The sequence below is a fragment of the Littorina saxatilis genome, linkage group LG10 (genome assembly GCF_037325665.1).
Source record: "Littorina saxatilis isolate snail1 linkage group LG10, US_GU_Lsax_2.0, whole genome shotgun sequence".
Classification (NCBI taxonomy): Eukaryota; Metazoa; Mollusca; class Gastropoda; order Littorinimorpha; family Littorinidae; genus Littorina; species Littorina saxatilis.
The window spans coordinates 30315546-30341985 of record NC_090254.1 but is presented as its reverse complement, the minus strand read 5'-3'; the positions used below and the strand labels follow the sequence as shown (position 1 = coordinate 30341985).

Sequence of the window (26440 nt, the reverse complement as noted above, 5' to 3'; positions counted from 1 at the left end):
CAAGTCGCGTAAGGCGAAAATACAATATTTAGTCAAGTAGCTGTCGAACTCACAGAATGAAACTGAACGCAATGCCATTTTTCAGCAAGACCGTATACTCGTAGCATCGTCAGTCCACCGCTCATGGCAAAGGCAGTGAAATTGACAAGAAGAGCGGGGTAGTAGTTGCGCTAAGAAGGATAGCACGCTTTTCTGTACCTCTCTTTGTTTTAACTTTCTGAGCGTGTTTTTAATCCAAACATATCATATCTATATGTTTTTGGAATCAGGAACCGACAAGGAATAAGATGAAAGTGTTTTTAAATTGATTTGGACAATTTAATTTTGATAATAATTTTTATATATTTAATTTTCAGAGCTTGTTTTTAATCCGAATATAACATATTTATATGTTTTTGGAATCAGCAAATGATGGAGAATAAGATAAACGTAAATTTGGATCGTTTTATAAATTTTTATTTTTTTTTACAATTTTCAGATTTTTAATGACCAAAGTCATTAATTAATTTTTAAGCCACCAAGCTGAAATGCAATACCGAACCCCGGGCTTCGTCGAAGATTACTTGACCAAAATTTCAACCAATTTGGTTGAAAAATGAGGGCGTGACAGTGCCGCCTCAACTTTCACGAAAAGCCGGATATGACGTCATCAAAGACATTTATCAAAAAAATGAAAAAAACGTTTGGGGATTTCATACCCAGGAACTCTCAGGTCAAATTTCATAAAGATCGGTCCAGTAGTTTAGTCTGAATCGCTCTACACACACACACACACGCACGCACACACACGCACATACACCACGACCCTCGTTTTGATTCCCCCTCGATGTTAAAATATTTAGTCAAAACTTGACTAAATATAAAAATGACCAAACCATAGGAAATCAATACTGGAAAAAGAAGAACACAACCATTCTTGTAGAGAAATAACAAATCCATACAACATTCATATGGGCCTGTGTGCAATGTGTTGTATCTAGCAATGCCCCTCTGGTGCTAAATGCACAAAACATCTATTAAAAAAAATATATATTATTTAAAAAAATAACCATCACAGCAGGTTAACAGCTGCAAGGTAAACTGCATTTTGAACAGCAATTCATTTACAGGAAACAAGAACACATAAATAATGAAAATAATACTGTCAACAATGTTGATCCTTACTGAATTTAACACAAGTTTGCATCGAGATAAGAGTTAGCAAATAACTCAGGACCATAACATATGTCTTCCATAATGCAAAAGTACTCAAACAGTTGCTTCAATCATATGACATTCTAAGTACATTTTGTCACAACATGCTACAATGTCTGATCATTTCATTCAACACTCAAAAACCTCTTTTTTTAACAAAAAGACTCCACAACAAAAGGAATTGCTCTAAATTTCAACTATCTCTGACAAATCAACAGTGCAGCACCTGATCTAACACTGGAAAAGCCCTTTCCGGAGTTGAAACATTGTTTACACATCATACTAAACACAAAGGTTTTCTTTCCTTCTATATGTTCTGAACAACAAATCCCCTTAAAAAATATCTTACAAAACTAAGTGAAAACAAAAAATTAAAAAAGAATTAAAATAACTGGAGGTTCCTAACACAAGCTCTACATTTCTTCAATCATAAATGACACAGTCTTATGCAATGGAACAATAAACAAAAACAAACAACAAAAGAAGAAAAAGCCTCTGTGACAAGACGACTATGGGTAGCTGGATGACGTTATAATCCTCCTGAAGCAGACGAATCCCCAAGGACGTATTTGCTGTACTGCTTGTTCATCTGCTCCAAGAAGATGAAAGTGAGAACGGTGTGTGGACCCAGACGAGCATAGTATGGTGTGAATCCTTTCCACAGGGAGAAGAAGCCTTCTTTGCGAATCACCTTCCCCAAAACATCCTGAAAAGTAGAGAACAATTATGACATACTGCAGTCTTCTTCTTCTTCTTTATTCATGGGCTGAAACTCCCACGTTCACTCATGCTTTTGCACAAGTTTTTTGTTTACGTGTATGACAGTTTTTACCCTGCCATTCAGGCAGCCATACACCGATTTTGGGGGAAGCATGCTGGGTATTTTCGTGTTCCTATACCTCACCGAACTCTGACATGGATTACAGGATCTTTTCCGTGTGCACTTGGTCTTGTGCTTGTGTATACACATGAAGGAGGATAAGGCACTAGCAGGTCTGCACATAAGTTGACCTGGGAGATCTTTCCCCCTTACCCACCAGGTGGCCGCGGCCAGGATTTAAACTCATGACCTTCCGATAAGAGGCCGATGTCTAATCCGCTAGGCCTCTGCGCCCGTCAGTATACTGCAGTGAGTCCTTCAAAAAAGGTAGTTGTGGGAGGCCATACTGTACATGCAGGGTAGACAGGTCATAATGCTGTAATAGTGTTGGTTTAAACACAATTTTATTCAAAATACATGACATGAAACAATTGACAAAAATGCAGCTAGGACACGAACTCAAGCAGATGCTTATTTGACGTGACCATAACAATGCTAAGTTACACAAGTTTTCATGATGGTGGACAACACAATTATTAACCAGAAGAACAAAATGTAGGAGGGGGGTATGGGGAACTTGATCAAAACAGGAGGATTTACAGAGAAAAAAAATAAAAGAAAATTAATCAAATAAAAAAAGAAAAGAAAAAAATAAAGAAAAAAATAAGGTGAGACTATGAATGAAGCGCGTGGGACGAGAACATCGATGCTGAGACATGCAATAAGTAAGTTCAGATAAATGTACATTTTCATGGAGAGGGCAGCATAGTTCGTTACGAATGTATGGAAGAAAACAACCACACACACACACACAAAAGAGAACAGCAAAACAAAAACAAAAAATAAATGATAATTATTACTTATGTTAAATATGTAATTGATGCAACAACACTGAGAGGCGGGTTTACGTTCTCCTGCACACAAACATACGCAATACCAGTACGTGGGCTAATCCTTCAAGTTAGTCGACCAGATTCAACAATAAAGGATTGGACCGACTCGAAAATCAATGTATTTATGCGAAATGAATGTTGCTCGCTGCCTCTTAATAATGTTTCCACGTGTCTAAAATTGGCAGGCAGTGAGTTAATTGTGGACATACGAGTATTTTCAAACAATGTGCAGTATAACAAGTAATGTTCAGCTGTTTCGTTCAGGTTACCGCACGCACACTGTGGGTTATCTTTTAAATGTCGTTTGCATAAATCGGAATTAAGGTTACTCATGTTTAAACGCATTCTGCTGTGTTGTATTTCTACCTGTCTTTTTCCAAAATAATAATAAACTGGCACATAATGATGAGGACTTTGTAAATAATGCTTAAACTCGCTAATTGAGTTTGTGGTTTTAACCACATCAGGCAGATCATTCCATAAAATTGTAGTCGAAGGAACGAAGGATGTTCGAAAGATTTCTGTCCTGTGAGCTGGTACAAATCTTTCAAGTGGTTGTCTTCTGTGATAAGGATTTAAGGATGAAACTAGTGGTGGCAAAAGGTCAACTAAATATAGGGGACATTTACCATGAACCATTTTATGATATAAAATCAATTTATATTGTCTTCGGCGTTCCTTTAGACTACAAAATCCGCTTTCTTTGTAAATCTTACCATGACTAGTTCTCCGCACACCGCCAATTATAATACGTAAAGCTTCAAGGTGTAGTTTTTCCAGGGTGTTCGACAGGGTTTCGGTACAATTATCCCAGAATACATCAACATAGTCAAAATGTGGCAAAATAAAGGATTTGTACATTATTTCCAAACTTTTTCTGCATAACTTATACTTATAATGCCTTAAACAATTAATCAACAAAGTGGTCTTTTTCACAATATTTCTGACTTGAGCGTCCCATTTACAGTCATTTTGCAAAATAATACCGAGGTGCTTGTGTTCCTTTGTGTCTTCCAAAACAATTCCATTGAAAAATAACGGGTCAATTTGTAATAGTGTTGTGGGGAGTCTAGAGGCAGTTATGTATTCTGCTTTATGAAACAGGTATGTTTATACACTCCAATAAGTATGGCATTCATTGCAGAGGACTAATACTTTATGATTAACTCCTCAAGACTGACAAGAGTATAAATCATCCAAACAGTGCAATCCAAACTGTGATCTCACAACAGGTAACACTAGTCATAAATACATATGCAAACATTTGTTTTAACCCTTACACTGGTGCAATTCTGTAACACATGTTACATAGTCACTGGTGAATTAACAAAGAGAAAAATAAAGAAAAAACGTCATATAGGTTTTCGCATCCATGGGAGGTAATCGGAACCGACCAAACAGACTGAGCCAGAAGCGCGACATATGTCGTGACAACCAGGTGACAGTAAAGTAGCGCGACATATGTCGCGACAACCAGCCTAAGGGTTAAGTTGTACAAACTGCATGTCTCCAAAATCCCATAAAGTCCAATCAGAAACAATTATACACATCAATCATGGTGCAGGCAACAAGTGATTTACTGCCAGAAAGAGGGAAAATAAAAATAACTCTGTACTCACCAATGCCCCTGAGTATTCTGGCTTACCATCAATCATCTTCATATTTTGAATTCTGAAAAACAAAACAAATCTGAAGACTTCTTTTCTTCACCACACCTAATTGTGACTTACTGGCAAAAGTCTTGCTTGTCAAATAAGGTACATGTGTATGGCCGTGTATTACACATGTACATGGGTAAATTGTGTGTGCATAAATACCTTCAATGTGTAAAACATTTTATTTTTTTTATCTGAAAAAGAGTTGTGTAATATGCCACATTCTTTCATCAAGTTGATATCCACATATGTATATACTGAAATACTGAATGTAACTGAGGCAACATCAGCAATTCATCGTGACAAAGTCACTATGAAAGTGGCTTCATTTATTGACAATCTTGATTGTGTTTAATTGACAAGTTGGTTTTTTTCTTCATTAATGCATGATGATCATGACATTTTGTTAACAGTTCAACTGCTGCTTGATGAGTTCCTTGACAAAGACTGAAACAGCATACCTGGTTTTGGCGATGTCAACAGGCATGGAAGCAGCTGTGGTAATGAGACCACTGATCATACTGGCCACGAAATGAAGCAGCAGACCATCCCAAAAGTACCCTGTGACATACATAAGCAGATGCAAGACCAAGTCCCTTTCAAAACCAGTAAAAACTAAAAAGCCCACTTCACACCTCTATACATATATTATCATGATTTCTCCCATGCAACCTCCAGCCTCAAATTACATCCCAAATAAACACACACACCCAGACAAACTACACCCAGACAAACTGACACCCACACAGCGCTAAGGAAGAGAAAGGGAAAGAGTGTGAGAGACAGACAGAACTACTGGCAAAATACCGTACTTTCGGGACTATAACAGTATAAGGTGCAACTTTTTTCCTCAACTTTTACCCCTGCGCCCTATTGACCAGCATTGCCTTGTGTATGGCTAAAGAAGAGTACACAGAAAGGGAACAGTCCCTCTCTAGTGATAAGCATTTTTCTGCTTCTATGTCCCCTACAAAGTTTCCTCTCAGACATCTAAGTACAAAGTTTCCTCTCAGACATCAAAGGTGTGGGTCTCATTCATAGTTCAAACTCAGTCATTGACCTGGGGCCAGAAGGCCAGTGTCTGTAAACTAGGGCAGGCAGCTGGCTTCAGCAGAAATTATAGTCATTGACCTGAGGTCACAAGGCCCAAACAGCTCTGAGAATGCAGACTATTTGATCTCACCGCACATCGGGAGAAAAAATATTTCCACTCTGTATACTTCTGTTCACTTGCGGCCAATTGCGCCTATTGTGAGGATTTTTCTCATTTTAAACTTATAAGTGAGGGTTGCGCTTTTTACAACGAAGCGCGTTATAGCCCCAAGAATACGGTGCATACCTGTGTTTATCAATATCTGTTTGGCCTGAGAGTAGGAGGCAAGTTGGGCAGCATTCACAACCATTGCACGGCCAACTGTGGGGATGCAGCCCTAAGGTAGTCAAAACAAAAGTCGACATAGAAAATGAGCATAAAATACACACAAACCTGCCAGCAAATGTTTAAAACCTTTAGCAAGCCAATGGCGCCTATAAGCGCTGAGCACTTCACCTCTCCTGCAGCCAGCAGCAATATTGGCTGCCCAGCTGAGGGTGTTTGAATTTCCCGCCAGTACATTCGTATAGTCATTGGCATTATCCGGTTTCAAAATGGGGCTCCCTTTCTAACCGTAAAAAGTTGGAGGTGTTTTCATGTTGGCAGTATCACATTTCAGAGCCAATCATAGAAAATAACTTGGCTGCAGGGGAAAGAATACAGAAACATATGTGGAGTACTAAAGGAACAGAGAAAAAATAAGTCGCGTGAGGCGAATTTACATTTAGTCAAGCTGTCGAACTCACAGAATGAAACTGGACGCACTGCATTTTTTTCATCAAGACCGTATAGCATCGTCAGTCCCCCGCTCATAAAAAAAGGCAGTGAAATTGACAAGCCAGTAAAGCGCGGTAGTGGTTGCGCTGAGCAGGATAGCACGCTTTTCTGTATCTCTATTCTTTGTAACTTTCTGAGCTTGTTTTTAATCCAAACAGAACATGTCTATATGTTTTTGGAATCAGGAACCAACAAGGAATAAGATGAAATAGTTTTGGGAAAGTACAGTGCAACCTCGTTTACTCGAACTTCAGGGGTCAGGGAAATTAATTCGAGTTAGAAAGAATTCGAGTTATCCAATTTTACAATACAAAGTCACAATACCGTTTAACTAATGGTTGAAGAAGTCCTTGATGCTCTTCTGCTTCATGAAGGTATGGTGGGAAGATTGCAAGTCTTGCTCCAGTTTGCTGAGGGTGTCCCAGTGGTCTTCATGACGAGTGAGTTGCTTGGGCATTGCCAGAGCAGGTTTCTCCCTTGAGGACAAAGGACTTGTTGGGCTGAAGTTTCCAGAAGAGGCCTGTCTCGTCACAGTTAAAGATGTCCTCGGGCTGGTAGTCAGACAAGATGGTGGCAAGGGGGCCTGTTGTCCATTGCGTCACATCCTCCTGGTTGACAGCTCCAGCTTCTCCACAGATGCTGCGCCAGACATAGCCATGCCTCTGCTTGAAGCGATGGAGCCAACCATTGCTGGCACTGAAGTTGCTGTGACCAAACTTCTTGCTGTAGTCTTGAGCCTGGTCTTGCAGGATGGGTCCACTGATGGGAACAGGTGATGGAGAAGAGCGGACATCCTTGAACCACACGTCCAGGGCTTTCTCCACGTCTGAGTACTGTGCTGTTCTCATCCTCTTAGAGGCTGGGGAGAAGTTGGAGGCTTCATAATTGGACTTGATCTTGTCCTTTTGGTTCAGCCAGGTGGAGAGTGTGTTTGGCTTGACGTTAAAGTCTTTGGCAATTTGACCTTTCTTCTTGTTCCCCTTCTCCACTTCAAGGATTGCCTTGTACTTGGTCTCTAGGGTTTGAGTGTCCAATTTCCTTTTGCAAGAATGACTTTGCCGAGGAGTGGCTGGCCTTTGGGGAGCTGTGGCAGGGGAGGCAGAGGTAGAAGGCTGTTCTCCTCTGGCAGGAGAGGCTGATGCAAGTGTTCCGTCCATGTTAAGATGTGGCAGTAGGCAATCAAATGCTGAATGAAAACTACAGTAACATCAGAGCCCAGGCTTTTACACACGTATACTGCCATGAAGAAAATGAAAATGAAAAAATCTCTAAAAGCTCAGCCTGAGCGAAATTGTTAGTAACAGTTCAGTGTGCGTACATGTACTTAGTGGTACAGTACGTATTTGAATAGTACTCAGGTGTCACTCTGTTAGCAGTATAAAAGCGTGGGCTCTGATGTTTGTTTCCATTCCGCATTTGATTGCCTACATGTATTTGACTACTCAGGTGTCACTCTGGTGAGATTTTTTTCATTTTCTTCATTTATTCGACTTATGTGGGCTGTTTTGGGGTCAAGGGGTCGTGAAATAACATCGAGTTATCAATATATTCGTCTTAATGAAGCTTCGAGTTATCAATAATTTATTTACTATGAAAGAGAGAGCAGTTTGCAGGGCCCCAGAAAAAAGTCGAGTTATGACGAAATTCGTACTATCCGAGCTCGTGCTATAAGGGTTAGTCTGTAAATTTTAATCATAATTTTCATATTTTTAATTTTCAGAGCTTGTTTTTCATCCGAATATAATATATTTATATGTTTTGGGAATCAGGAAATAATGAAGAATAAAATGAAATTATTTTTGGATCGTTTCATATGAAAAATAATTTATTTACGAATTTTAGATTTTTAACCCCTTGACTGCCTTATGACGGGTATACCCGTCATGCGCTTGTGCAGCCGCAGCGCCTTAGGACGGGTAAACCCGTCTTCTACGTTCAAGAATTTTCCAGAAATGCTACGTCACTGCTGACACACAAATAGCAGCCAATGGCTTGGTAGGATACCTCATTCTCATGAATAAACATAAATGGTGACGCGGTTTTGCGTCTGAAGGCTATTTTCGGCCTTGGCGGGCAGGAAAGGTAAGAAAAATCTTGACTCGTCAAAATGGCTAACGGTGACAGTCGACCGGGCCCTAGTAGGGAAAAACAAAGACGGACTGACGCTACAGGCGTGCAAATGATTATGGATACTGACAGGGGAAGGGGGAGATCTTCTTTCGGACGATTCGTTGGAAACAGGTAGATAGATGACAGTGATTATGATCCTTTCTTGGAGCAAGCAAAACAGCCACCTGTTTGATCCACAGGCACCGGAAGATGCGCCGGACTGATTTTTCAAAAGTTCATATTTAAACATCATTATAAGCCAAACTAATTATTATTTCCATGTTTAGACACTAAAAACAGATTCTTGGTTCAATTTCCTTTAAAAATAACATAGGTTTTACTTACTGCCAGTTTGGAGCTAGAATTTTTTGTGAATTATTACACCCTGAACTCCAAAATTCCCTGGCAATCAGGAATGCACATAAGTAAGTTTTGATTGGCAGCGAAAGGGCAAAACTCATAAATTTATTTTTAAGCCTCCAAGCTGAAATGCAATACCAAAGTCCGGACTTCGTCGAAGATTGCTTGACCAAAATTTCAATCAATTTGATTAAAAACATGAGGGCGTGCCAGTGCTGACTCAACTTGCACAAAAAGCCGGATATTACGTCATCAAAGACATTTATCGAAACAATGAAAAAAACGTCTGGGACTCTCATGTGTCCAGGCTCAGGTGTCTTCTGGCCAGTAGTGCTGGCGTGCTGTCTCCAGATGTAGGCAGGTCTGCAGAATGTGCTCAAGGGTTTGCTCCTCTGAGCCACACTCACATTTGGGCTGTGTCACAGAGTCCCAGTCTCTTGAGGTGTTTCTTCAGCCCACACTGACCAGTGCGCAGACGGAGGATGGTAAGTCTGGCTCCTCCTGTCCAGCATGTTGAGTTGGTCTCCCGGTTATTTTTAAACTTCCCTTTCAGAAGGTTCTCGGCTTCCTTGTAAGAAGTGGAGGTGTGAAACTTGGGAAGACTTGCTCCTTCCTTTGCCAGCCTGTCTGCTATCTCATTTCCGGCAACACCAACATGCACAGGAAACCACTGGAGCACAACCCGCTTTTTGTTGCACAGGGTACTCAGGCATTAAGTGGGCCCAGACACGAGGGACAGGAGAGCATGAGGGACTGTTGGCAGCCTTCTCCTATTAGATGCACAGTGGCAGTGGTGAGGGCATGAAGTTCTGCTCTGCAAGCAAAGAAGGCTTACAATGCTCGCACATACCAAGCTTACCCCACAGGGGTGGGCACAGACAATTGCCCTGTTGCAAAGTCTGTAGTCTGTAGTGATTGTTGCATTACAAGCAAGAAATCTACCACAGAACTATAACTGAAGAGGATTTATTGGTCCATCACACTTTGTCGTTAACTCGGCTTGCCTTGTCACAAACTTTTGTAAAATTGCAACAACAACACCACCCCAAACAAAACATACAAACAAACAACCACACACACACAAAAAGGATTTTTTTTTTTTAAATTACTTACACGCCACAGTGTGAGAACACCTTCTTCCTGAACTATTCTGAAGAGAGCATCAACAACGTTTTTGTAACCTCTCTTCTGATCTGGTGGTAACCTGCAAAAAAATATCAACAGAATTAAAAAAAACATTCACCATACACTGAATGTGAGAAAATCGAAAATCTTAATAATAAATTTTCATTTGATTAATATACTTACCCGAATCACATATATGCATTGACCTAGTCTGAGCTGCTTATCGTCTGAAAAAATCGCTTGCCGTCAAATTAAGGGAAGCAACCCTTTTAGAAAAACACTGACTCAGTGAGTTAGTCAGTTGGTTAGTCTACGTGGGTTGTCTCCCTTGCCGTAGGTGGCGCTATCGCCAACATCCCGCGTGATCACACGTGGACATATCATACGACTTTAAAATATACAGAAACTATAGTACGGGGATGTTAGGGAGGGAATTACCTATGTGATTCGGGTAAGTATATTAATCAAATGAAAATTTATTATTAAAATTTTCGATTAAATTACATATTCTTACTCCGAATCACACATATGCAGATAGCAAAAACCTGGTGGAGGGAACCTATAGCATACCTTAGGCCCCTAATTTAAGCTCTGGCTAGAACCTGTCCCGCTGCTACCAGGGCAGGAAGAGAACGGGACCCATCTTGGCACATGCCGGCGATGTCTCGCAAATAAAAGTTGATGAAAACATCCTCAGACTTCCAATAGGCAGTGTGAAGCACTTCCTCCAATCTTCGGGAGCGAAGAACAGCTAAGGAGGAAGCCCAAGCTCTAGACTCGTGCACCCGAGCCTTGGTCAGAGGGAGAACAGAGTGCCCCCCCCCCCCCCCCCCCTTTTATCTCGGTGAGAGACCACTCATATGCCTGCCTGATGAGCGAAGAGATCCACCGAGTCAGAGTAAGTTTGGAAATATCTTTTCCTCTTTACGTGTTCACTGAAATGAACAGTAACTTTTGATTCTTAGCTTTAATGGGCTGTGTACGCCGAAGGTGAAGGTCAAGAGCTCTAACCGGGCAGTTAACCATATCAGGGTCATCTGCTGCTAGGATCTGGCTAAGCGGTTTGATAGACAGGACCGGTGAAGGCTGATCTGATCTGATTTTTTGGCCAGGAAGCCAGGGCGAAACCTGAGAGAAATAAAGCCATCAGCCTCATGAGTGCTATCTTCCGGGCGACCGGAAATAGCATGAACCTCGCTGCCTCTACGTGCAGTAGCAAGCAACAGGAGAAGGAGCGCTTTCCTAGTCAAATCGGTCAGACTTGCTGTTTGTAACGGCTCAAAGTCAGGAGAACGCAAAAATTCAAGGACCAAGAACATGTCCCATTAAGGGACTGGAGTGCGGTCTCGGGCTTCATTCGGAGCAGCGCCCTTGATGACACCCGAAATAACTCCACCATTGATGGCGCGACCAATCTGCTTCAAAGTAGAAGAGATTGCAGAACGTCTCACCTTGAGAGAGGCAGCAGAACTGCCTTGTGAAGAAAGGAAAGCCAGATCTTCTTCTTCTTCTTGGCGTTCGCAGAGGTTACACGATCAGTCCAGCACTGGTGATAAATATTGTCGTTTTCTCCAACTTCTGTCGACTGCCGTATAGTTTGGTCTGCAAGGGAGTTGGTGACGGCCACACTTCTTTTTGTTCCTCATCTAGTAAGGGACATCGCTGTAAGATGTGTTCCACTGTTTGGTCTTCTTGACCGCAGGCACAGGTTGGTTTGTTTGTTTGTTTGTTTGCTTAACGCCCAGCCGATCACGAAGGGTCATATCAGGGCGGTGCTGCTTTGACACAGGTTGGTGATGGCGCCAGCTTGAACTTTCGGTTCATGTGAGCATTGAGCCTGTTGTGGCCAGTACGCAGCCTGATGAGGTTGACTTGCTGCTCTCTGGACATTGTGTGGTAGTCATCTCTGTTTGTCCTTGGCCTCATCAATGCCTTGATGATTGTCTTCTGCTCACTAAAGCTGACACTGTTTTCAGGTTGGTCTTCCACGGCTCCTTCTTTCGCCAGCTCATCTGCCCTTTCATTTCCTGGTATCCCACAGTGTGCTGGTATCCACTGGAGGACAACTCTTCTGGTTTGTCTGACCATCTGTAATGCTTTGGCCAGCTATGGGAGTTTGTCGTTCTCTATGGCCTGAAGGACTGAAAGGGCGTCCGAGAGGAAGACAACTTGGTAGGAAGGGTCTGCAGAGTCCTGAACCAAGGAGGCGGCCTGCATGAGGAAAGCAAGATAATTGGCTACATGAATTGAACGCGGAGAGACCGCGTTCAAGCCTTCCTCCAGACACCATTTGGACCATGCCTTCCAATGAGAAGCATACACAGAAGAGGTGGATGCTCTGTGAGCCTTCTGCACCAAGTCAAGCGTCAAGTCCGTGGCACCAGAGCGTCTCAACGCTGTCCGAACAACCTCCCCAAGTGAAGGTTGAGCAACTGAGGCTCTTCGTGCTGAATCCCCGTTCTTGGCTGGACCAACTCTCCTTTTGTCAGAGCAAGAGGAATAGGTGGCCCGTGGGGCGGGGATGTAGCTCAGTCGGTAGTGCGCTGGATTTGTATCCAGTTGGCCGCTGTCAGCGTGAGTTCGTCCCCACGTTCGGCGAGAGATTTATTTCTCAGAGTCAACTTTGTGTGCAGACTCTCCTCGGTGTCCGAACACCCCCGTGTGTACACGCAAGCACAAGACCAAGTGCGCAGGAAAAAGATCCTGTAATCCATGTCAGAGTTCGGTGGGTTATAGAAACACGAAAATACCCAGCATGCTTCCTCCGAAAACGGCGTATGGCTGCCCAAATGGCGGGGTAAAAAACGGTCATACACGTAAAATTCCACTCGTGCAAAAAACACGAGTGTACATGGGAGTTTCAGCCCACGAACGCAGAAGAAGAAGAAAAGAAGAAGGTGGCCCGTACGCCAGTCGAAGCAGGTCCGGAAACCATACCTGAGCTGGCCAAAGCGGGGAGCACTGTGCGTGAAGGTCCATTCTGACTGAAGGACGCGATCTGAACGACTGTGAGCGTCTGCCAGAGTGTTGAGACTCCCGGCTAGGTACTTCGCCGAGAGCAAGATCTGATGTTGTTTGCACCACATCAACGCTTCGCAAGTCCTGTTCGAAAGCGAGGGCGACCGGGAGCCGCCCTGCTTGTTCACGTAGGCTGCCACTGTCGTATTGTCTGTAAATAGACGGACGTGCTTGCCTTGGAGAACCGGGATAAACTGCACTAGTGCGAAAGCCACTGCCTCCAGCTCTAGCAGGTTGATATGCCAGAGCTTCTGGAGTGGTGTCCACTGGCCTGAAGCCGTGAGGAGGGCTGTGTGAGCACCCCATCACGACAGACGCATCTGTGAAAAGGTCTATGTCAAGAGGAGGAAACATGATCAGAACGCCCCGACAGATCCATTCTGATTCCATCCACTGAAGAGTCGTGGCGTGGAACCAGTTCTGGAGAGGGATTAGAGCGTTCCAGTTGTTGACAGGGAAGTCCACAAGAGATTTCAGAACTAGCTGACAAAGCCTCTTGTGTACTCTCCCCAGAGGAACCATTGCCGCCACTGACTCCATCTGGCCAAGAATAGAGGTCAGTGAACAAATGGTTGCTCGCTGGTTCGCCAAAGTGGAGCTGATTGATGCTTGTAGTTTTTCCACTCTCTACTGAGAGGGACAAACACACCAAGCGATCGTATCGAACGTCATGCCCAGATACGTGAATATCTGAGATGGCGTGAGCTCTGACTTTGTACTGTTGATCGAGAAACCCAAGAGGTGAGCCTCTTGAACAACAGCCGGAGGGTGCTGAAAGCAAGCTGCCTCGTTCTGGTTCAAGATGAGCCAGTCGTCGAGAAAGGCTCGAAGCCGAACACCCCATGACCTCACTCGGGCGCCAAAAGTACAGTGGAGTTCGGGTACAACGAATCTCAAGGGAGATACATTTTAGTTCGTTATATCAGTAATTCGCTGTAGAGTTTTCAACCCTAAAAGGGCTCAAGACAAGTTTTCCCACTAACCTTCAAATGATCGTCCCATCGATCTTTCCTTGGAGAGTACAATCTCTGCATGTTTTCAACAGCTTCATAATATAATCCATAGAGAGGCATAGTTCAAATGTTCACTTTACTGTAATTTTAGAAGTAAAATTTAAAAAGTCGTGTAAAAGCATGTTCCGTATTTTCCGGGTCATGAGGCGCGACTTTTTTCCTCCTCGAGTGTATCAAAATACGAAAAAAATCAAAGAGACCGCCTGAGTACCAGTCAAACAACTTGTGATAATAATGCATGTTTCAGCTACTAGGTACTACCCTGGCCATGTTTCCTCTCAAGACATCAAAGAGACCGCCCCATAGGTTAAACTCGGTCACTGACCCCGGTGCAGGAAGTGTTTCCTCTCTCAGATATGACAGGGGAACCACCTCTCAAAGCTAAAACTGGGTCATTGACCCCTGGGAAGAAGGTCAGTGTCAAGGCATCACAATGGACCTGCCTTTGATCTCACCGCACACACAGAGCACACATATTTCCACTCTGTATTCTTCCTTTGATGTGCGGCTTATTTTCATTCTTCGACCGTATATTACCGGTATATTTTTACTTGTGTTTGTGTATTTTTGTCTTTGGAGAGAATTATTGACATCAGTTCGTTGTAGCCTTGTGACTTTTAGAGACAAAACGGCTCTGGGGCGATGAAAACGTGTTTGTTATAAGAGGGGTTCGTTATGCAAATGAGTTCAAAAGGTTCGTTGCAGCTGGAAAGTAACAAGTAAGAAATAGAAGGCTGTCTGCCGGAAAATCAATGGCAGTTCGTTAAAAGCGGGATTTCGTTATACCCAGGTTCGTTATAGCTGGACTCCACTGTATGCAGGTAACCCAGTCTCCCAGTCAGAGGGCCTCTCTGACCGAGGCTGGCGTCTCCATTTTGAATCGAATCACTCTCAAGAAGTATTGAGAAGTGAAAGATCCAAAACAGGACGCCAAGCTCCTGAAGCTTTGGGGACTGCAAAAAGCCGACCGTAAAACCCCAGAGAGCTGTGTTCTAGGACCTCCTCCACCGCTCCCTTGCGAAGCAAGGCTGCGATTTCCGTCTGAAGTACGGATTTCGCTTCCTGGCTGAAGGGAGGCCTGAAACATGGTAAGTCTTCTGCTGTTGAAGTTTCGGCTTCGCACCCTGAAGTGAGAAGTTCGTAAACTCCCTTGAATCTCTTTCTTACGAGCATCTAACGCCAGATGACCAAGAAGAGACACTTCAACGAACGGTGACGACCTGAGAGCCGACAGCGTAGCTTCGTCAGAGAACTGAGAATTAGCCACATGCAAGTCACGTCTGCTAAGAACGGAAAGTGCGTACAGCTGTGCCCCGATCTTCATCTGCTCCGCATTGACCAAAGCCAATGTCGAGAGTAGAGTAGTAATGTCCTCAGGATCTTGTTCCTTACTGAGAGTAAAAGGAACAAGGGAATCTGTTAGTGGGTGAGACAGTGCACGCATGATTGTCTCGGACACTGAAGCCAGCTCTAACGATAAACGACCCGATTCCTTCAGAGAGGAAAGGGTAGCATCGTTGTTAGAGAACGCCCGCATTCTTGCCCACCAGCTTGGTGAGAAGAGGAGCAAGTTCCGAAAGGACCAGAAGTGGTGCCTGGGAAGTGCGAACGATGCTATAACGTGCGAGAATGCCGAGGCAAGGGCAGCTTCTTATAGATCGCAGGCGTGAACGACACCGCCTGCTGTTGTGACGCTAACCACGGCTCCGCCGACGGCGGAGCTTGAGCGTGAGCCAACAGCAGAGGAACAGGCAACTGTGCTATACCACCGCCCGCAGGGAGGGTTTAGCCACCAGTTGAGCCATGTGAAAAACCACCAAAGGATATTCTTCAAACCGGAAGTATTGAGAATAATCCTTTGCTGCCTGAAAATCATCGGCCGCCAAAGGCAGAGGGTGTAGATGATGACGCGCCTTCGGGAAAGTACCGCGATGTGATTTCTGCCGCAAGTTCGATGGCGTCTCGAAGCTTGAACGGAAAAGTGGTACGTGCGGACTCATCTGTTGTTGACTGCAAGTCAAGAACAGAAGCAGAGTCACTAATCCCCAGAGAAGGCGGCCCAAAGGGAGCTTGACAGGGCATAGAATGTCCGTAATCAGTGTTCCCAGACACAGCAGTGCAGTCGGCGTACCGAAAACGGTAGGCTCAACTAACTGAATGTTTTCTTGTACAAGCCCGTGCGTAAGCAGAGAGGGAAGGTACGAAGAAGCATCGACTTCCTGTTGTGCGTCATCAACCGGAAGTGAAAAGCCACCGAAGGAGATTCTTCAAACCGGAAGTATTGAGAATCATCCTTTGCTGCCTGAAAATCATCGGCCGCCGAAGGCGGGACGAAGTCGGATGGTGTCGATAATGACGCGCCTTCAGGGAAATACCGCGATGTGACTTCCGCCTCAAGCTCAATAGCCTCTCGAAGCTTGGACTGCAAGTCAAACACGGAAGCTGAGTCACTAAGTCCCAAAGAAGGCGGCCCAGAGGAAGCTTGACAGGGCATAGCATGTCCGTAATCAGCGTTCCCCGACACAGCAGTGCAGTTGGCGTACCGAAAATGGTAGGCTGTACTGACTGCATGTTATCTTGTACCAGACCTTGCCGTAGCAGAGAGGAGTGGTACGAAGATGCAGCGACTTCCGGTTGTGTGTCATCAACCGGAATTGCGGAAGTCACTATGGCCAAAGCCGGACGTGACAATCGCTGCTTGGACTGTGGCCGGAAGCCATGGCCGAGGGCCAGTCCGTGTTCCTGTCCATCTGCGAAGCGCACGCAATCGACTGATGAAGTAGGAACACACATACCTTGCATGGAGTGACCATGCATTGACCGAGTCCCTGAAGGGACATGCATATCCGAACCACGTCTGTTAAGAGGTTGGAACGGTAGAGGCCGGTCAAGAAGAGACCCTTCCCCAAAGGGAGAGTGCCAAGTCGTGTGAGTTCCGCCACTACCCGGAACATGCACACTGTAAGGCAGGTCTGAACCAGAAGAATGTGACATCGCCGAGCCAAGACCGGAAGCGCCGGTGGACGAGGCGGAAGCAGCACCACTGCTGACCGTAGCAGAAGAAAAGGTCAGCGACGCCATTGAAGTTCAGCCCCCCACAGAAGGGGCAAGGCGGGAGACGCTGGGTAGAGAAGAATTCTTCTCTGAAGCCACCATGGAACGAATTTCTGGAAGCAAAGAAGCAAGTAACGATGCCACCAGAGAAGAATTATCTGGTGGCACAATAGCCGGTTGCAAAATGGCCTGTTGCAAAAAGGCCGAATTCAAAATGGCCTGAGAATGAGACTGAGTTGCTAACACAACACTAGGATCTCCCGGAGGAGAAATACAACCAGAGAAAATGGTATTGTTATCATCATCAGAAAGATGAACAAGTGTCTCCGCCGGCTTCTATTCTTTGCTTTAGAAGAACCTTTGCTAGGAGTGCTCATAACCTTGAGCCTCGACCGGTCGCCCTTATCAGTGTCAGCCATTGCTGAATGAAAAAAGTCAACACGTGCTGCTAAGTAATATTAATACCAGCAGGAACATAAAATGTGGTCAAAAACCAAAGTCAAAATCAAAATCAAAACCAAACAAGAAAGATCTCACCCAACAGGTGAAATAGGAAGACGGCAGGTGACCAATAAACCTCAAGCTCAAAGGCAAAAGGCAAAAAATCACCGGTGCGAAAAATCCGACGACCTGATCAGCAGAGCTGAAAAAGTCGTATTATTATGAGATGTCCACGTGTGATCACGCGGGATGTTGGCGATAGCGCCACCTACGGCAAGGGGGACACGTAGACTAACCAACGGACTAACTCACTGAGTCAGTGTTTTTCTAAAAGGGTTGCTTCTCTTAATTTGACGGCAAGCGATTTTTTTCAGACGATAAGCATCTCAGACTAGGTCAATGCATATATTATGTGATTCGGAGTAAGACTATGTAATTTAATGTAAGTGTATGTGTACATCATGCAGCCTACTGCAATAATCTTAATCAGAACAAGAAATAAATGCCCTCTTAAATGTCCACAATTTTTGATGATATCACATGTAAGCGTGTGTGTGTGTGTGTATGTGTGAGAAAGGGAGAGAGAGAGAGATGGTCAGAGATATTTTTATTTTCTCAACATCACTCAGCTCACATACGAGACATGAACAAAATCATTTCTTCAACAATGCTTCAAACTCCATAGGAATAGCTTCCCCACATAAGTTTTAACAAGATCTGTTATAGCCATAATTATTTGAAAAATTATACTGTACAGCGGTACCCACATTTAAAACCCACTGATTTAAGAATTCCCAAATTGTATGACCTTGCTCTCCCAGATTTTCTGTTCTTTGATTTCTGTAAATACAACTCCATCTTAAGACCTGATTTTCTAATATTTCTGGCAGTCTTAAAAGGGGGGTATCAATACATGAGACTTTTTACACACCTTCCATCAGAGGTCATTCTGATGAGAGCTACCTCTGCTGGAGTTCCAACGAAGGCTCCGATGCCACCGGCCGTCACACCAATGAGGGCTTTCATGGCAAAGTTGGGTGGTTTTCCATCTCTGAAAGTCAAGGAAACTCAAGTAAATATGTAGTAATAGCACACAAAAAACACCCAAATACAGCTGGGATAGTACTACATGTACATGTATAACTAATGACTCAACACACACAGACACACAGGCACATGCCTCCACACACATTTCAGCTGAAATATACTGACCTAAAGTGTCAGGAAGGGGGGCAGAGGTGGGGGAGAGGTAGAGGTGACCATACTTATTTAATTGTCTTCAAGCATAAACGACAAAAACAAAAATAAAACACACAAAACAAAAACACACCAAAAAAAACTTACAAATAATATTGACTTTGAGTTGACTCACTTGGAAAACTTTTCAAAAAGTGTGGTGTAGATTCCTAGACGTGTTGTTGTGTATGTTGCTTGTCGTAACAAGCCAGCTGACAACCTGAAACAAAGTTTGAATTTATCTCAACTTCACTCAAAAAGGGAAAATAATAAAACAAAACAAAAAAAGTAAAAGTATTATAGGACTTATAGTTATAGCAGTGCTAAATGACTACAATTTAACTTTTATCAAAAGACATCAAAGATAAAGGTACATGTATGTTACAGCTGAAATGCTATAACTTCTTGGCCTGCAGTATATTATACTGTATATCGTCGTCGACACGGAATTTTGACGCAAGTCGATTTTTGGTGATTTTGACTTTTTTGCGCTTTGGTCTAAGCAACTCACTCTCCGTTACTTGGTGCTTTTAGAATCTAAATTCGATACCCAGAAGTGGTGAAATCCAACCGTGAAGAAATGGCGTAATTTTCTGAAGTGTGAAACAGAGAAACAAGAACAAACCAAAGAGGATAGAATTAGAAGCAACTTCTCAACCCTCTTTGAACAAACTTACAAGACGCTCTCAGCTACCTAACAACGGTCAGTGTTCGTTGTAGATGGAAATTTTTTGTTACATTGGTAATTGCAGGCAGCTGAAATGTCAGTGCGCCTGACTATCTGACCTCTGGTTCCCACAGAGGTAGAGAAACCTGAGCGCCTGTTTAGCTTTCACTGACCGTTGGAGGGCCCAGAAAGAGGCTACTGGCACCAGAGATGAACAGACCGTCTGCTGCAAACCGACCAATGGTAGGCCAGGTCATCTTAATATATTTCCGGCCTCCCATCCCCTGGGAGATTTCGACAAAATATGTCGACGCTTTAACAGCTATTTTTCACCCAAATGAACTCTGTTTCTATGGCAACTTACCAGGTATGTACATTTAATTCTTAATGGCATCCGAGTCAGAGAGAAGAATGTTCATATACTATGTCTCAAGCATGACGTATTGTAAATTAGAGCTTTCGTTTGAAGAACACTTGTTACCCGATAGGATCACAAGCGTTTCTGTTTAGCATACATTTATCACCATGTCAAATTATCACACAGGATGTCAAGACAGGGCGTCACAAAAACCCGGGCCAAATCAGGCAGGGAATGAGCTCCAGGTCATCTTGCAAGGTTTTCGCAATTTCATTTGAAGAAATCAAGTATTTGAGACAATGACAAAAGGTGACGTTTTCATGTCAGTATGTCCCAAATGACATCACCAGTACATTTTTCATTCTATCTAATCTGTGTTCGTTCTATTTTTTCTAATAACATGCGTTAACAATTGATTGCCAACTGGAATGGAAGAGCACAAAAAGTGTAACTTGATATGTAGTTTCTCTAGAGGGAAAAACATCTTCCACTTTCATGTCAGTGTGTCCCATGCAACATACATTTGCCAAACAGCTATGTGTAAGTAGATTATTTGTTAATGATATAGAAAATACTGATCAACAATTAAAGTCAGTTTTCACATTCATTTTCTACCTATTTCTTATTTGTTTATTCTGTTGGCAATGGTGAAATGTCAGCAATCGTGTGTCATTCGGGACAGTAGACATGACACCTGACCTTTTGTCACTGTCTCATTTGCGCGCGTGTGTGAGGAATGTTTGTGTTTGTAGATGTCTGTGTGTGTGTGTGGAAAATGTGTGTGTGTGTGTTTGTCGATGTTTTTGTGTGTGTGTGTGTGTGTGTGGAAAATGTGCGTGTGTGTGTGTATGTGGGTGTGTTTGTGTGTGTGTGTGTGTGTGTGTGTGTGTGTGTGTGTGTGTGTGTGTGTGTGTGTGTGTGTGTGTGTGTGTGTACAATGTCGCCAGCCTTTGAAGTTTAAGCAAAATTAAAGACTGGCATACCTGACATTTTTCATGCATCAGTATTAAGCCTTACTCAACAATCCCTTTTCCTATGGCATAACTTTTCCAAAATGAAGTCTGAAGGTGGGAAAACGTCAAGAAAATGGAGCAAGAGATAAAGGAAACTGGCGTATGTCCATTTCAGTTCGAAAGAAAATAGCTTAATGATTAGTATTTTCATGAATATGATTGACACTGCATGTTTAAAACATTCATAGATCTTTCTATCCATACCAATGTAGCCAAGTGCACTTCGCTACCCTAAACACTCTAATCATCGCATAGCAAAACAGCCTTGTGTACACTACAAATGGGATCACCCACCCCATAGCAGACGATACGATGATGCGCGCGCACCTTGCTGGTGCAAAGTCTAATAAAATACCTTTCTATATATATTATATATATATACCTAACTTCTATCTTTCAAAGTCCCTTTTATCTTTGATATTGTCCTAATCATAGGTTTGCATAGAAGTCAATGATTAGCCTGGATGGCTGCATATTATTGTGTTATTTACGATAATGCTTCGAACTGATCTAAGCGTCACTTTGACTTTGACCGGTTTTCATGTATCATTGAGAGAAATTGATTCTCACAAACTCATCTTTGTCTTTTCAATCATTGTTTTGTCATTTTTGTATCACTATTACATATGTCCCGTACCTATGTTGCATATGATTTTAGTTTGTTTATAAGGATTTGGTTGTAATAAGTGATGCTTGGTTTCTCTGCGAAGATTCCTCATCTATGCACACAGGTACTCGCGCCGGAATTTAGCCGATTCCATTTACTTTCGGACTTTGCCGCTTCGTACTAAGTCACTGTATAATTTCCCCCCATGTAACGCATATCATAATGTTTGTCTTGGGTTCTTCTTTTTATTTGTATGATTTATGAATTTGTCCATTATCCCAGTTAGGAGAGTTTTGTAATTTTCTGCACTGAAGTTGGTTCAGTGCCTCACTGGGACCCTTGTTTTTGCATCGTACTAAATAAATATAAGTTTTTCCGAAATGTTATCTATTGCAATGGAAAGCTAAAGGTCGTAGCTTTAATTTGATGTATTGTTTGTTTAATGTTAGGATTGGTTATGTATTTGTTTAAAGGCATATGTACGCGCTCCCGTGTTTACAAAGTGTAGTTTGCCCATAATCGATGTCAAACGCACCATAAGACCATGTAATGACGATATGTCGCCATGCGCGGACCATATACATGCATTACAGCTTGTTTTAGAGTCTCAAAAACTTTGGATGTAAACAAAGACGCGGAGTTATTTCCCTTGCGTCAACGCTACCTCTGTTGGCAAATCTATAAATAGGACGATCCAGATCAAAATGAAAATTAACATATCTCAACATTGAAGGGGTCCTAGACCACAATATTTTGCAGGGAACTTAATTTAGCATGTCTCCAGCTGTTGGTAAAGCAATTAGCGTGTATAGTCATCGAGTACATATGGCTTTAAATAACGTAGGATAAAGCATGTGTAAGAAATGGATTCCGTGATTCTGGCCATATTCAGGCCGATTTTCATCCCCGCGGGACGGTGCTGTCGATGCGGTCCGTGCCTGGGGTATAAGCATAGGCCAAACACCGGCATAAGCATTCTTTCGCTCATAGCAGCTGAACACGACACTACAGTTGATTCTCTTCTACGGGTTTTGCCTTCGGCCTCTATGTTTGCTTGTATTGTTTCCTTATACAACAAATAAAAAGTTGAAACAAGACGCTTGGACTTGGGCTTCGATCTTACTACCTTCCACTCCTCCACTACACTAAGAACGAATATAAACAAAATTTCTTTTTCAAAATAAATAATTTTTTCTCTCTCCTGAAAAGTTGTAACAAGAAGGGCAAAGCCCATACGACTCACATGCTTTACACATTTTTCCTACCAAAATACATGTGACCTTGACCAGGTCATCCAAGGTCATGCAACACAAAGCTGTTAATTCAAGACATAGGAAGTACAATGGTGCTTATTGGCTCTTTCTACCATGAGATATGGTCACTTTTAGTGGTTCACTACCTTATTTTGGTCACATTTCATAAGGGTCAAAGTGACCTTGACCTTGATCATATGTGACCGAATGTGTCTCATGATGAAAGCATAACATGTGCCCCACATAATTTTTAAGTTTGAAACAGTTATCTTCCATAGTTCAGGGTCAAGGTCACTTCAAAATATGTATACAATCCAACTTTGAAGAGCTCCTGTGACCTTGACCTTGAAGCAAGGTAAACCAAACTGGTATCAAAAGATGGGGCTTACTTTGCCCTATATATCATATGGGTGAGGTATTGAATCTCAAAAACTTCAGAGAAAATGGGAAAAATATGAAAAATAGCTGTTTTTTAGGCAACATTTATGGCCCCTGCGACCTTGACCTTGAAGCAAGGTCAAGATGCTATGTATGTTTTTTGGGGCCTTGTCATCATACACCATCTTGCCAAATTTGGTACTGATAGACTGAATAGTGTCCAAGAAATATCCAACGTTAAAGTTTTCCGGACGGACGGACGACTCGGGTGAGTACATAGACTCACTTTTGCTTCGCATGTGAGTCAAAAATCGACTTACGCCAAAATTCTGTGACGACGATATGCTGGTCTAACAGAATATTTCCCACCAATAAACTGTTTATAATCACGTAAGATGTTGACATATTGAGGCATCTTTCTCTTGGCTTAGATTCAAATAACTGGACAACAAAAAAAGACAACTTTAACTGCAGACCTAGTCAGAAACTGTCTCAAGATTTCTTGCTGTAATCCGACAGACACACAAGGTTTCATCCTTCTGAAGACACTTTCTATTTAAAACCCATGGCAGACAATTCTTAGCTGGAAAAAACACAGTGTAAGTACTTAATGTGAACAATTCAAGATAATGTAGTCAGCCCAACAAATACTCAACTCACCAGGAAAGCAGCAAAAAGAAATGGAACAGTTGAATCTCACCCTGTGTAGATACCGCTGATACCCTCATTTCTCACAATAGCACGAAGTGCATGTAGACTGGTCTTGTGTTCACGAGCTCCACCTCCTTCACCTGAAGAACAATGACCACAGGGACAGTACTAAGTCTGTTTCTCGCTCTCTCTTTCTCACAAACATACATGCGCCTATACTAGTTTTCCTTCTACACTGTCTGCTTTGCTCTTAGAACATAATAATGTGTGTGAGTATATGTGTGTGTGTGTGCATAAAATATGCTTGTTTGTTACTCTGTTCGTTGTTTGTTCTTGTCAAGACAGGATTCTTTTTTTTTACTTGTAATATTTGACAATGACATACTGTGCCCTTAAAAACTTAATTGTTTAAATGCATTTGGGGGGAAATTGAAAACAAATTATTTTAGAATGCTGACAGTAAATTGAGTAATTTTTTTTTATCTGTCATGCTTGTGATTAAAAAAAATACATAAAAAAAAAAGTGGTGATACTGTCTCTTACTGTCTTACACATACAGTTATCTGCATGTATAAATCTCATTATCTGCATACAAAGGACAAAGCTTAGTTCCGATACACTGGTCATCCAGTCAAGAAACTGTATAACCAATGTGCAACATCCATTAATTGAAGTCAGTAACCCTTCTTTAATGTGATAATTGATATCGTTTCAAATCAAATTCTTGGTAGTTAAGTGCTGGTCAGGTAAATGTGGGACAAAAAAAGACGAAGTCGGGGACTACGTACCACTCATCTGCATTCTGTTTTTCACAAGATCCAATGGTTGCACAAAAATAGTGGCAGCCATACTGAAAAAAAAATATCAATCTCATACATTTATCCAGATAGCGCGGTTTAAGAATACTGAACTAAGCAAAGTTCCTGGGTGTCCTCACATTTTTAATTTGTTTGTATGTGCAACAACAACAAAATGTATCTCTGTCTCTCACCCATTCAGTTTTGTGAAGTGCAGCAATAGTGTAGTTGATAGCTCTTCCAAAACTAAATCTCTCTCACACACATAGCGTTATGAAATGAAACAATGGGTACAAATTATTCAACGCCTGCTTTAGAATGGAAATGTTAACTTCTCTTCAGTTCTAAGAAAAGGAATAGGGTGGACGGTGGTGGAATGAGTGAAACTAAAAGAAGGGGAAATGTAAATTTGTATCTTATTTCTCTGATCATTTCAATAGTTTCACTTTGCTAACATTGTGTAACAAATATATTATCAGGAAGGTGTACTTTGACTGCCTCCTACCCTTCTTAGCGATAATATTTGTTTGATGAAAAGAACCACATTTTCACGATTGCAGAATGGATTTTACCCTAGACACGTAACTCATGCTGCATTTTCAACATGGATTTGTTGATCCATTATTAAATCTAAGATCGAGAGGGATGCATGAAATCTTCATGCAAAAAAACAAATTGATTTTAAAGCCATCTTTTAATGCCCATTGAAGTGTTTGCTGTTTTTCAATACAACCATTCCATTCAACTTAGTTAAAGGCACAGTCCTTCCCATTAAATCATTTCTGCTCACGATATCAGATCTCCCCAGGCTTTTAGTTTACGTGGGATAATTAAGACGTCCATCTGGACTTGCTCTTACAGTCAGGATTCTGACTGGTTCCTGTGAAAAAAAGATTTTTTTTAAGAACGAATGTCTTGAAAGAAATTCATTTATCAAAAATGTTTCACTCTGCGCGAGAAGCAGTCAGGCTGTTAATTTTTGGTATTCGTCAAACTCAAACTCCAAGAGGAGGGATATGGCCTATCCATGTTAGAGCCTGGCCAGTTACCCCTCTTCTAACAGGCGAAATTTGGCAAGTGAAGTTAGGAAGTAGCATTTCTTGGGGAGTTCTTGCCACAAGGAACACTAGGATTTGGTGAGAGTAGACAAGCTTTAATAGAGGTGCTGGCTGTGCCTGTGGCTTCGCCACAAAAAAAGGTGACTGCACAGCTGCCAATCCGATTGGCTGTTTACTGACCAGTGTAGAAGACCTTTTCGGTGCAACCAATCATGTTTAATTCTTGCGTAGCTAGATATACCCACAGACCGTTTCACGTTCACCCTCGCTGTCTTGTAAGTTGTATTGTGAGAGGCTGTCCACAAGCAATTTTTGCCTGTACGAAACAGGCGTCAGATCTGAGAGGGTGAACTAAATCATGAACGCGGGAAGGTCTGTGCCATTAACTTCAGAACTCTTGGGCAGCTGGAAGTGGAAACTCTCACAGTAAAATTACTAAAATTGACCAATACCATTACCAATGTAACACCAGTTCAACGACAACAAAATCCTCTCACACAGCCTTTATCAAACAAAGCATCCTTGTCTGCAAACTAATCAAATTGTTTGCCGGAAAAAGGAACATGTGTGCCGCTGGAATTAGCGTGCAGATAGTACATGTCATCTGCGGTTTTTCTGTCGTCCTCTGCAAATAAGGCCCACTGCCCTTCAGACTTCAGTACACAAAATGCCCTTCTCGTCTGCTAGCAATCTGCCTTTCACAGGAAACAAAACTGTTGCTACAGTCAAATATATCGACGTGTATTCCGAATGTTAACTCACCCGGCAGTTCCTCCGAAAAGGAACTTAACGCCTTTACCGATCTTAGCCGGTGCGGGTTTTGCCTTCGTGGAATCATCGGAAGCCGACATGTTGCAAAATTAACCTTGA

The 26440-nt window shown here is 42.5% G+C and overlaps 1 protein-coding gene across 1 annotated transcript; it reads right to left on the bottom strand.

Annotated features, from left to right (window-relative positions):
• Positions 1 to 383: 383 nt before the first annotated feature.
• LOC138979023 (mitochondrial 2-oxoglutarate/malate carrier protein-like) lies at positions 384 to 26440 on the bottom strand. Its single transcript, XM_070351839.1, has 10 exons — positions 26333 to 26440; positions 24504 to 24565; positions 23765 to 23855; positions 18925 to 19008; positions 18484 to 18603; positions 10015 to 10105; positions 5902 to 5992; positions 5024 to 5123; positions 4527 to 4578; positions 384 to 1900 (listed from the first exon to the last, which is right to left on the bottom strand). The coding sequence occupies exons 1-10, from the start codon at positions 26419 to 26421 to the stop codon at positions 1724 to 1726; spliced, it is 957 nt and encodes a 318-aa protein (XP_070207940.1). The 5' UTR covers positions 26422 to 26440; the 3' UTR covers positions 384 to 1723.

What these genes read in the sequence shown, in the direction of transcription:
- LOC138979023 (XM_070351839.1), bottom strand. Translation starts at nt 26,421, where the DNA reads ATGTCGGCTTCCGATGATTCCACGAAGGCAAAACCCGCACCGGCTAAG. An exon ending in GTGTTCTCACACTGTGGCGT is followed by an intron (nt 5,993 to 10,014) that starts GTAAGTAATTTA and finishes TGACTACCTTAG; the next exon opens with GGCTGCATCCCCACAGTTGG. An exon ending in GTTGACATCGCCAAAACCAG is followed by an intron (nt 4,579 to 5,023) that starts GTATGCTGTTTC and finishes TTTGTTTTTCAG; the next exon opens with AATTCAAAATATGAAGATGA.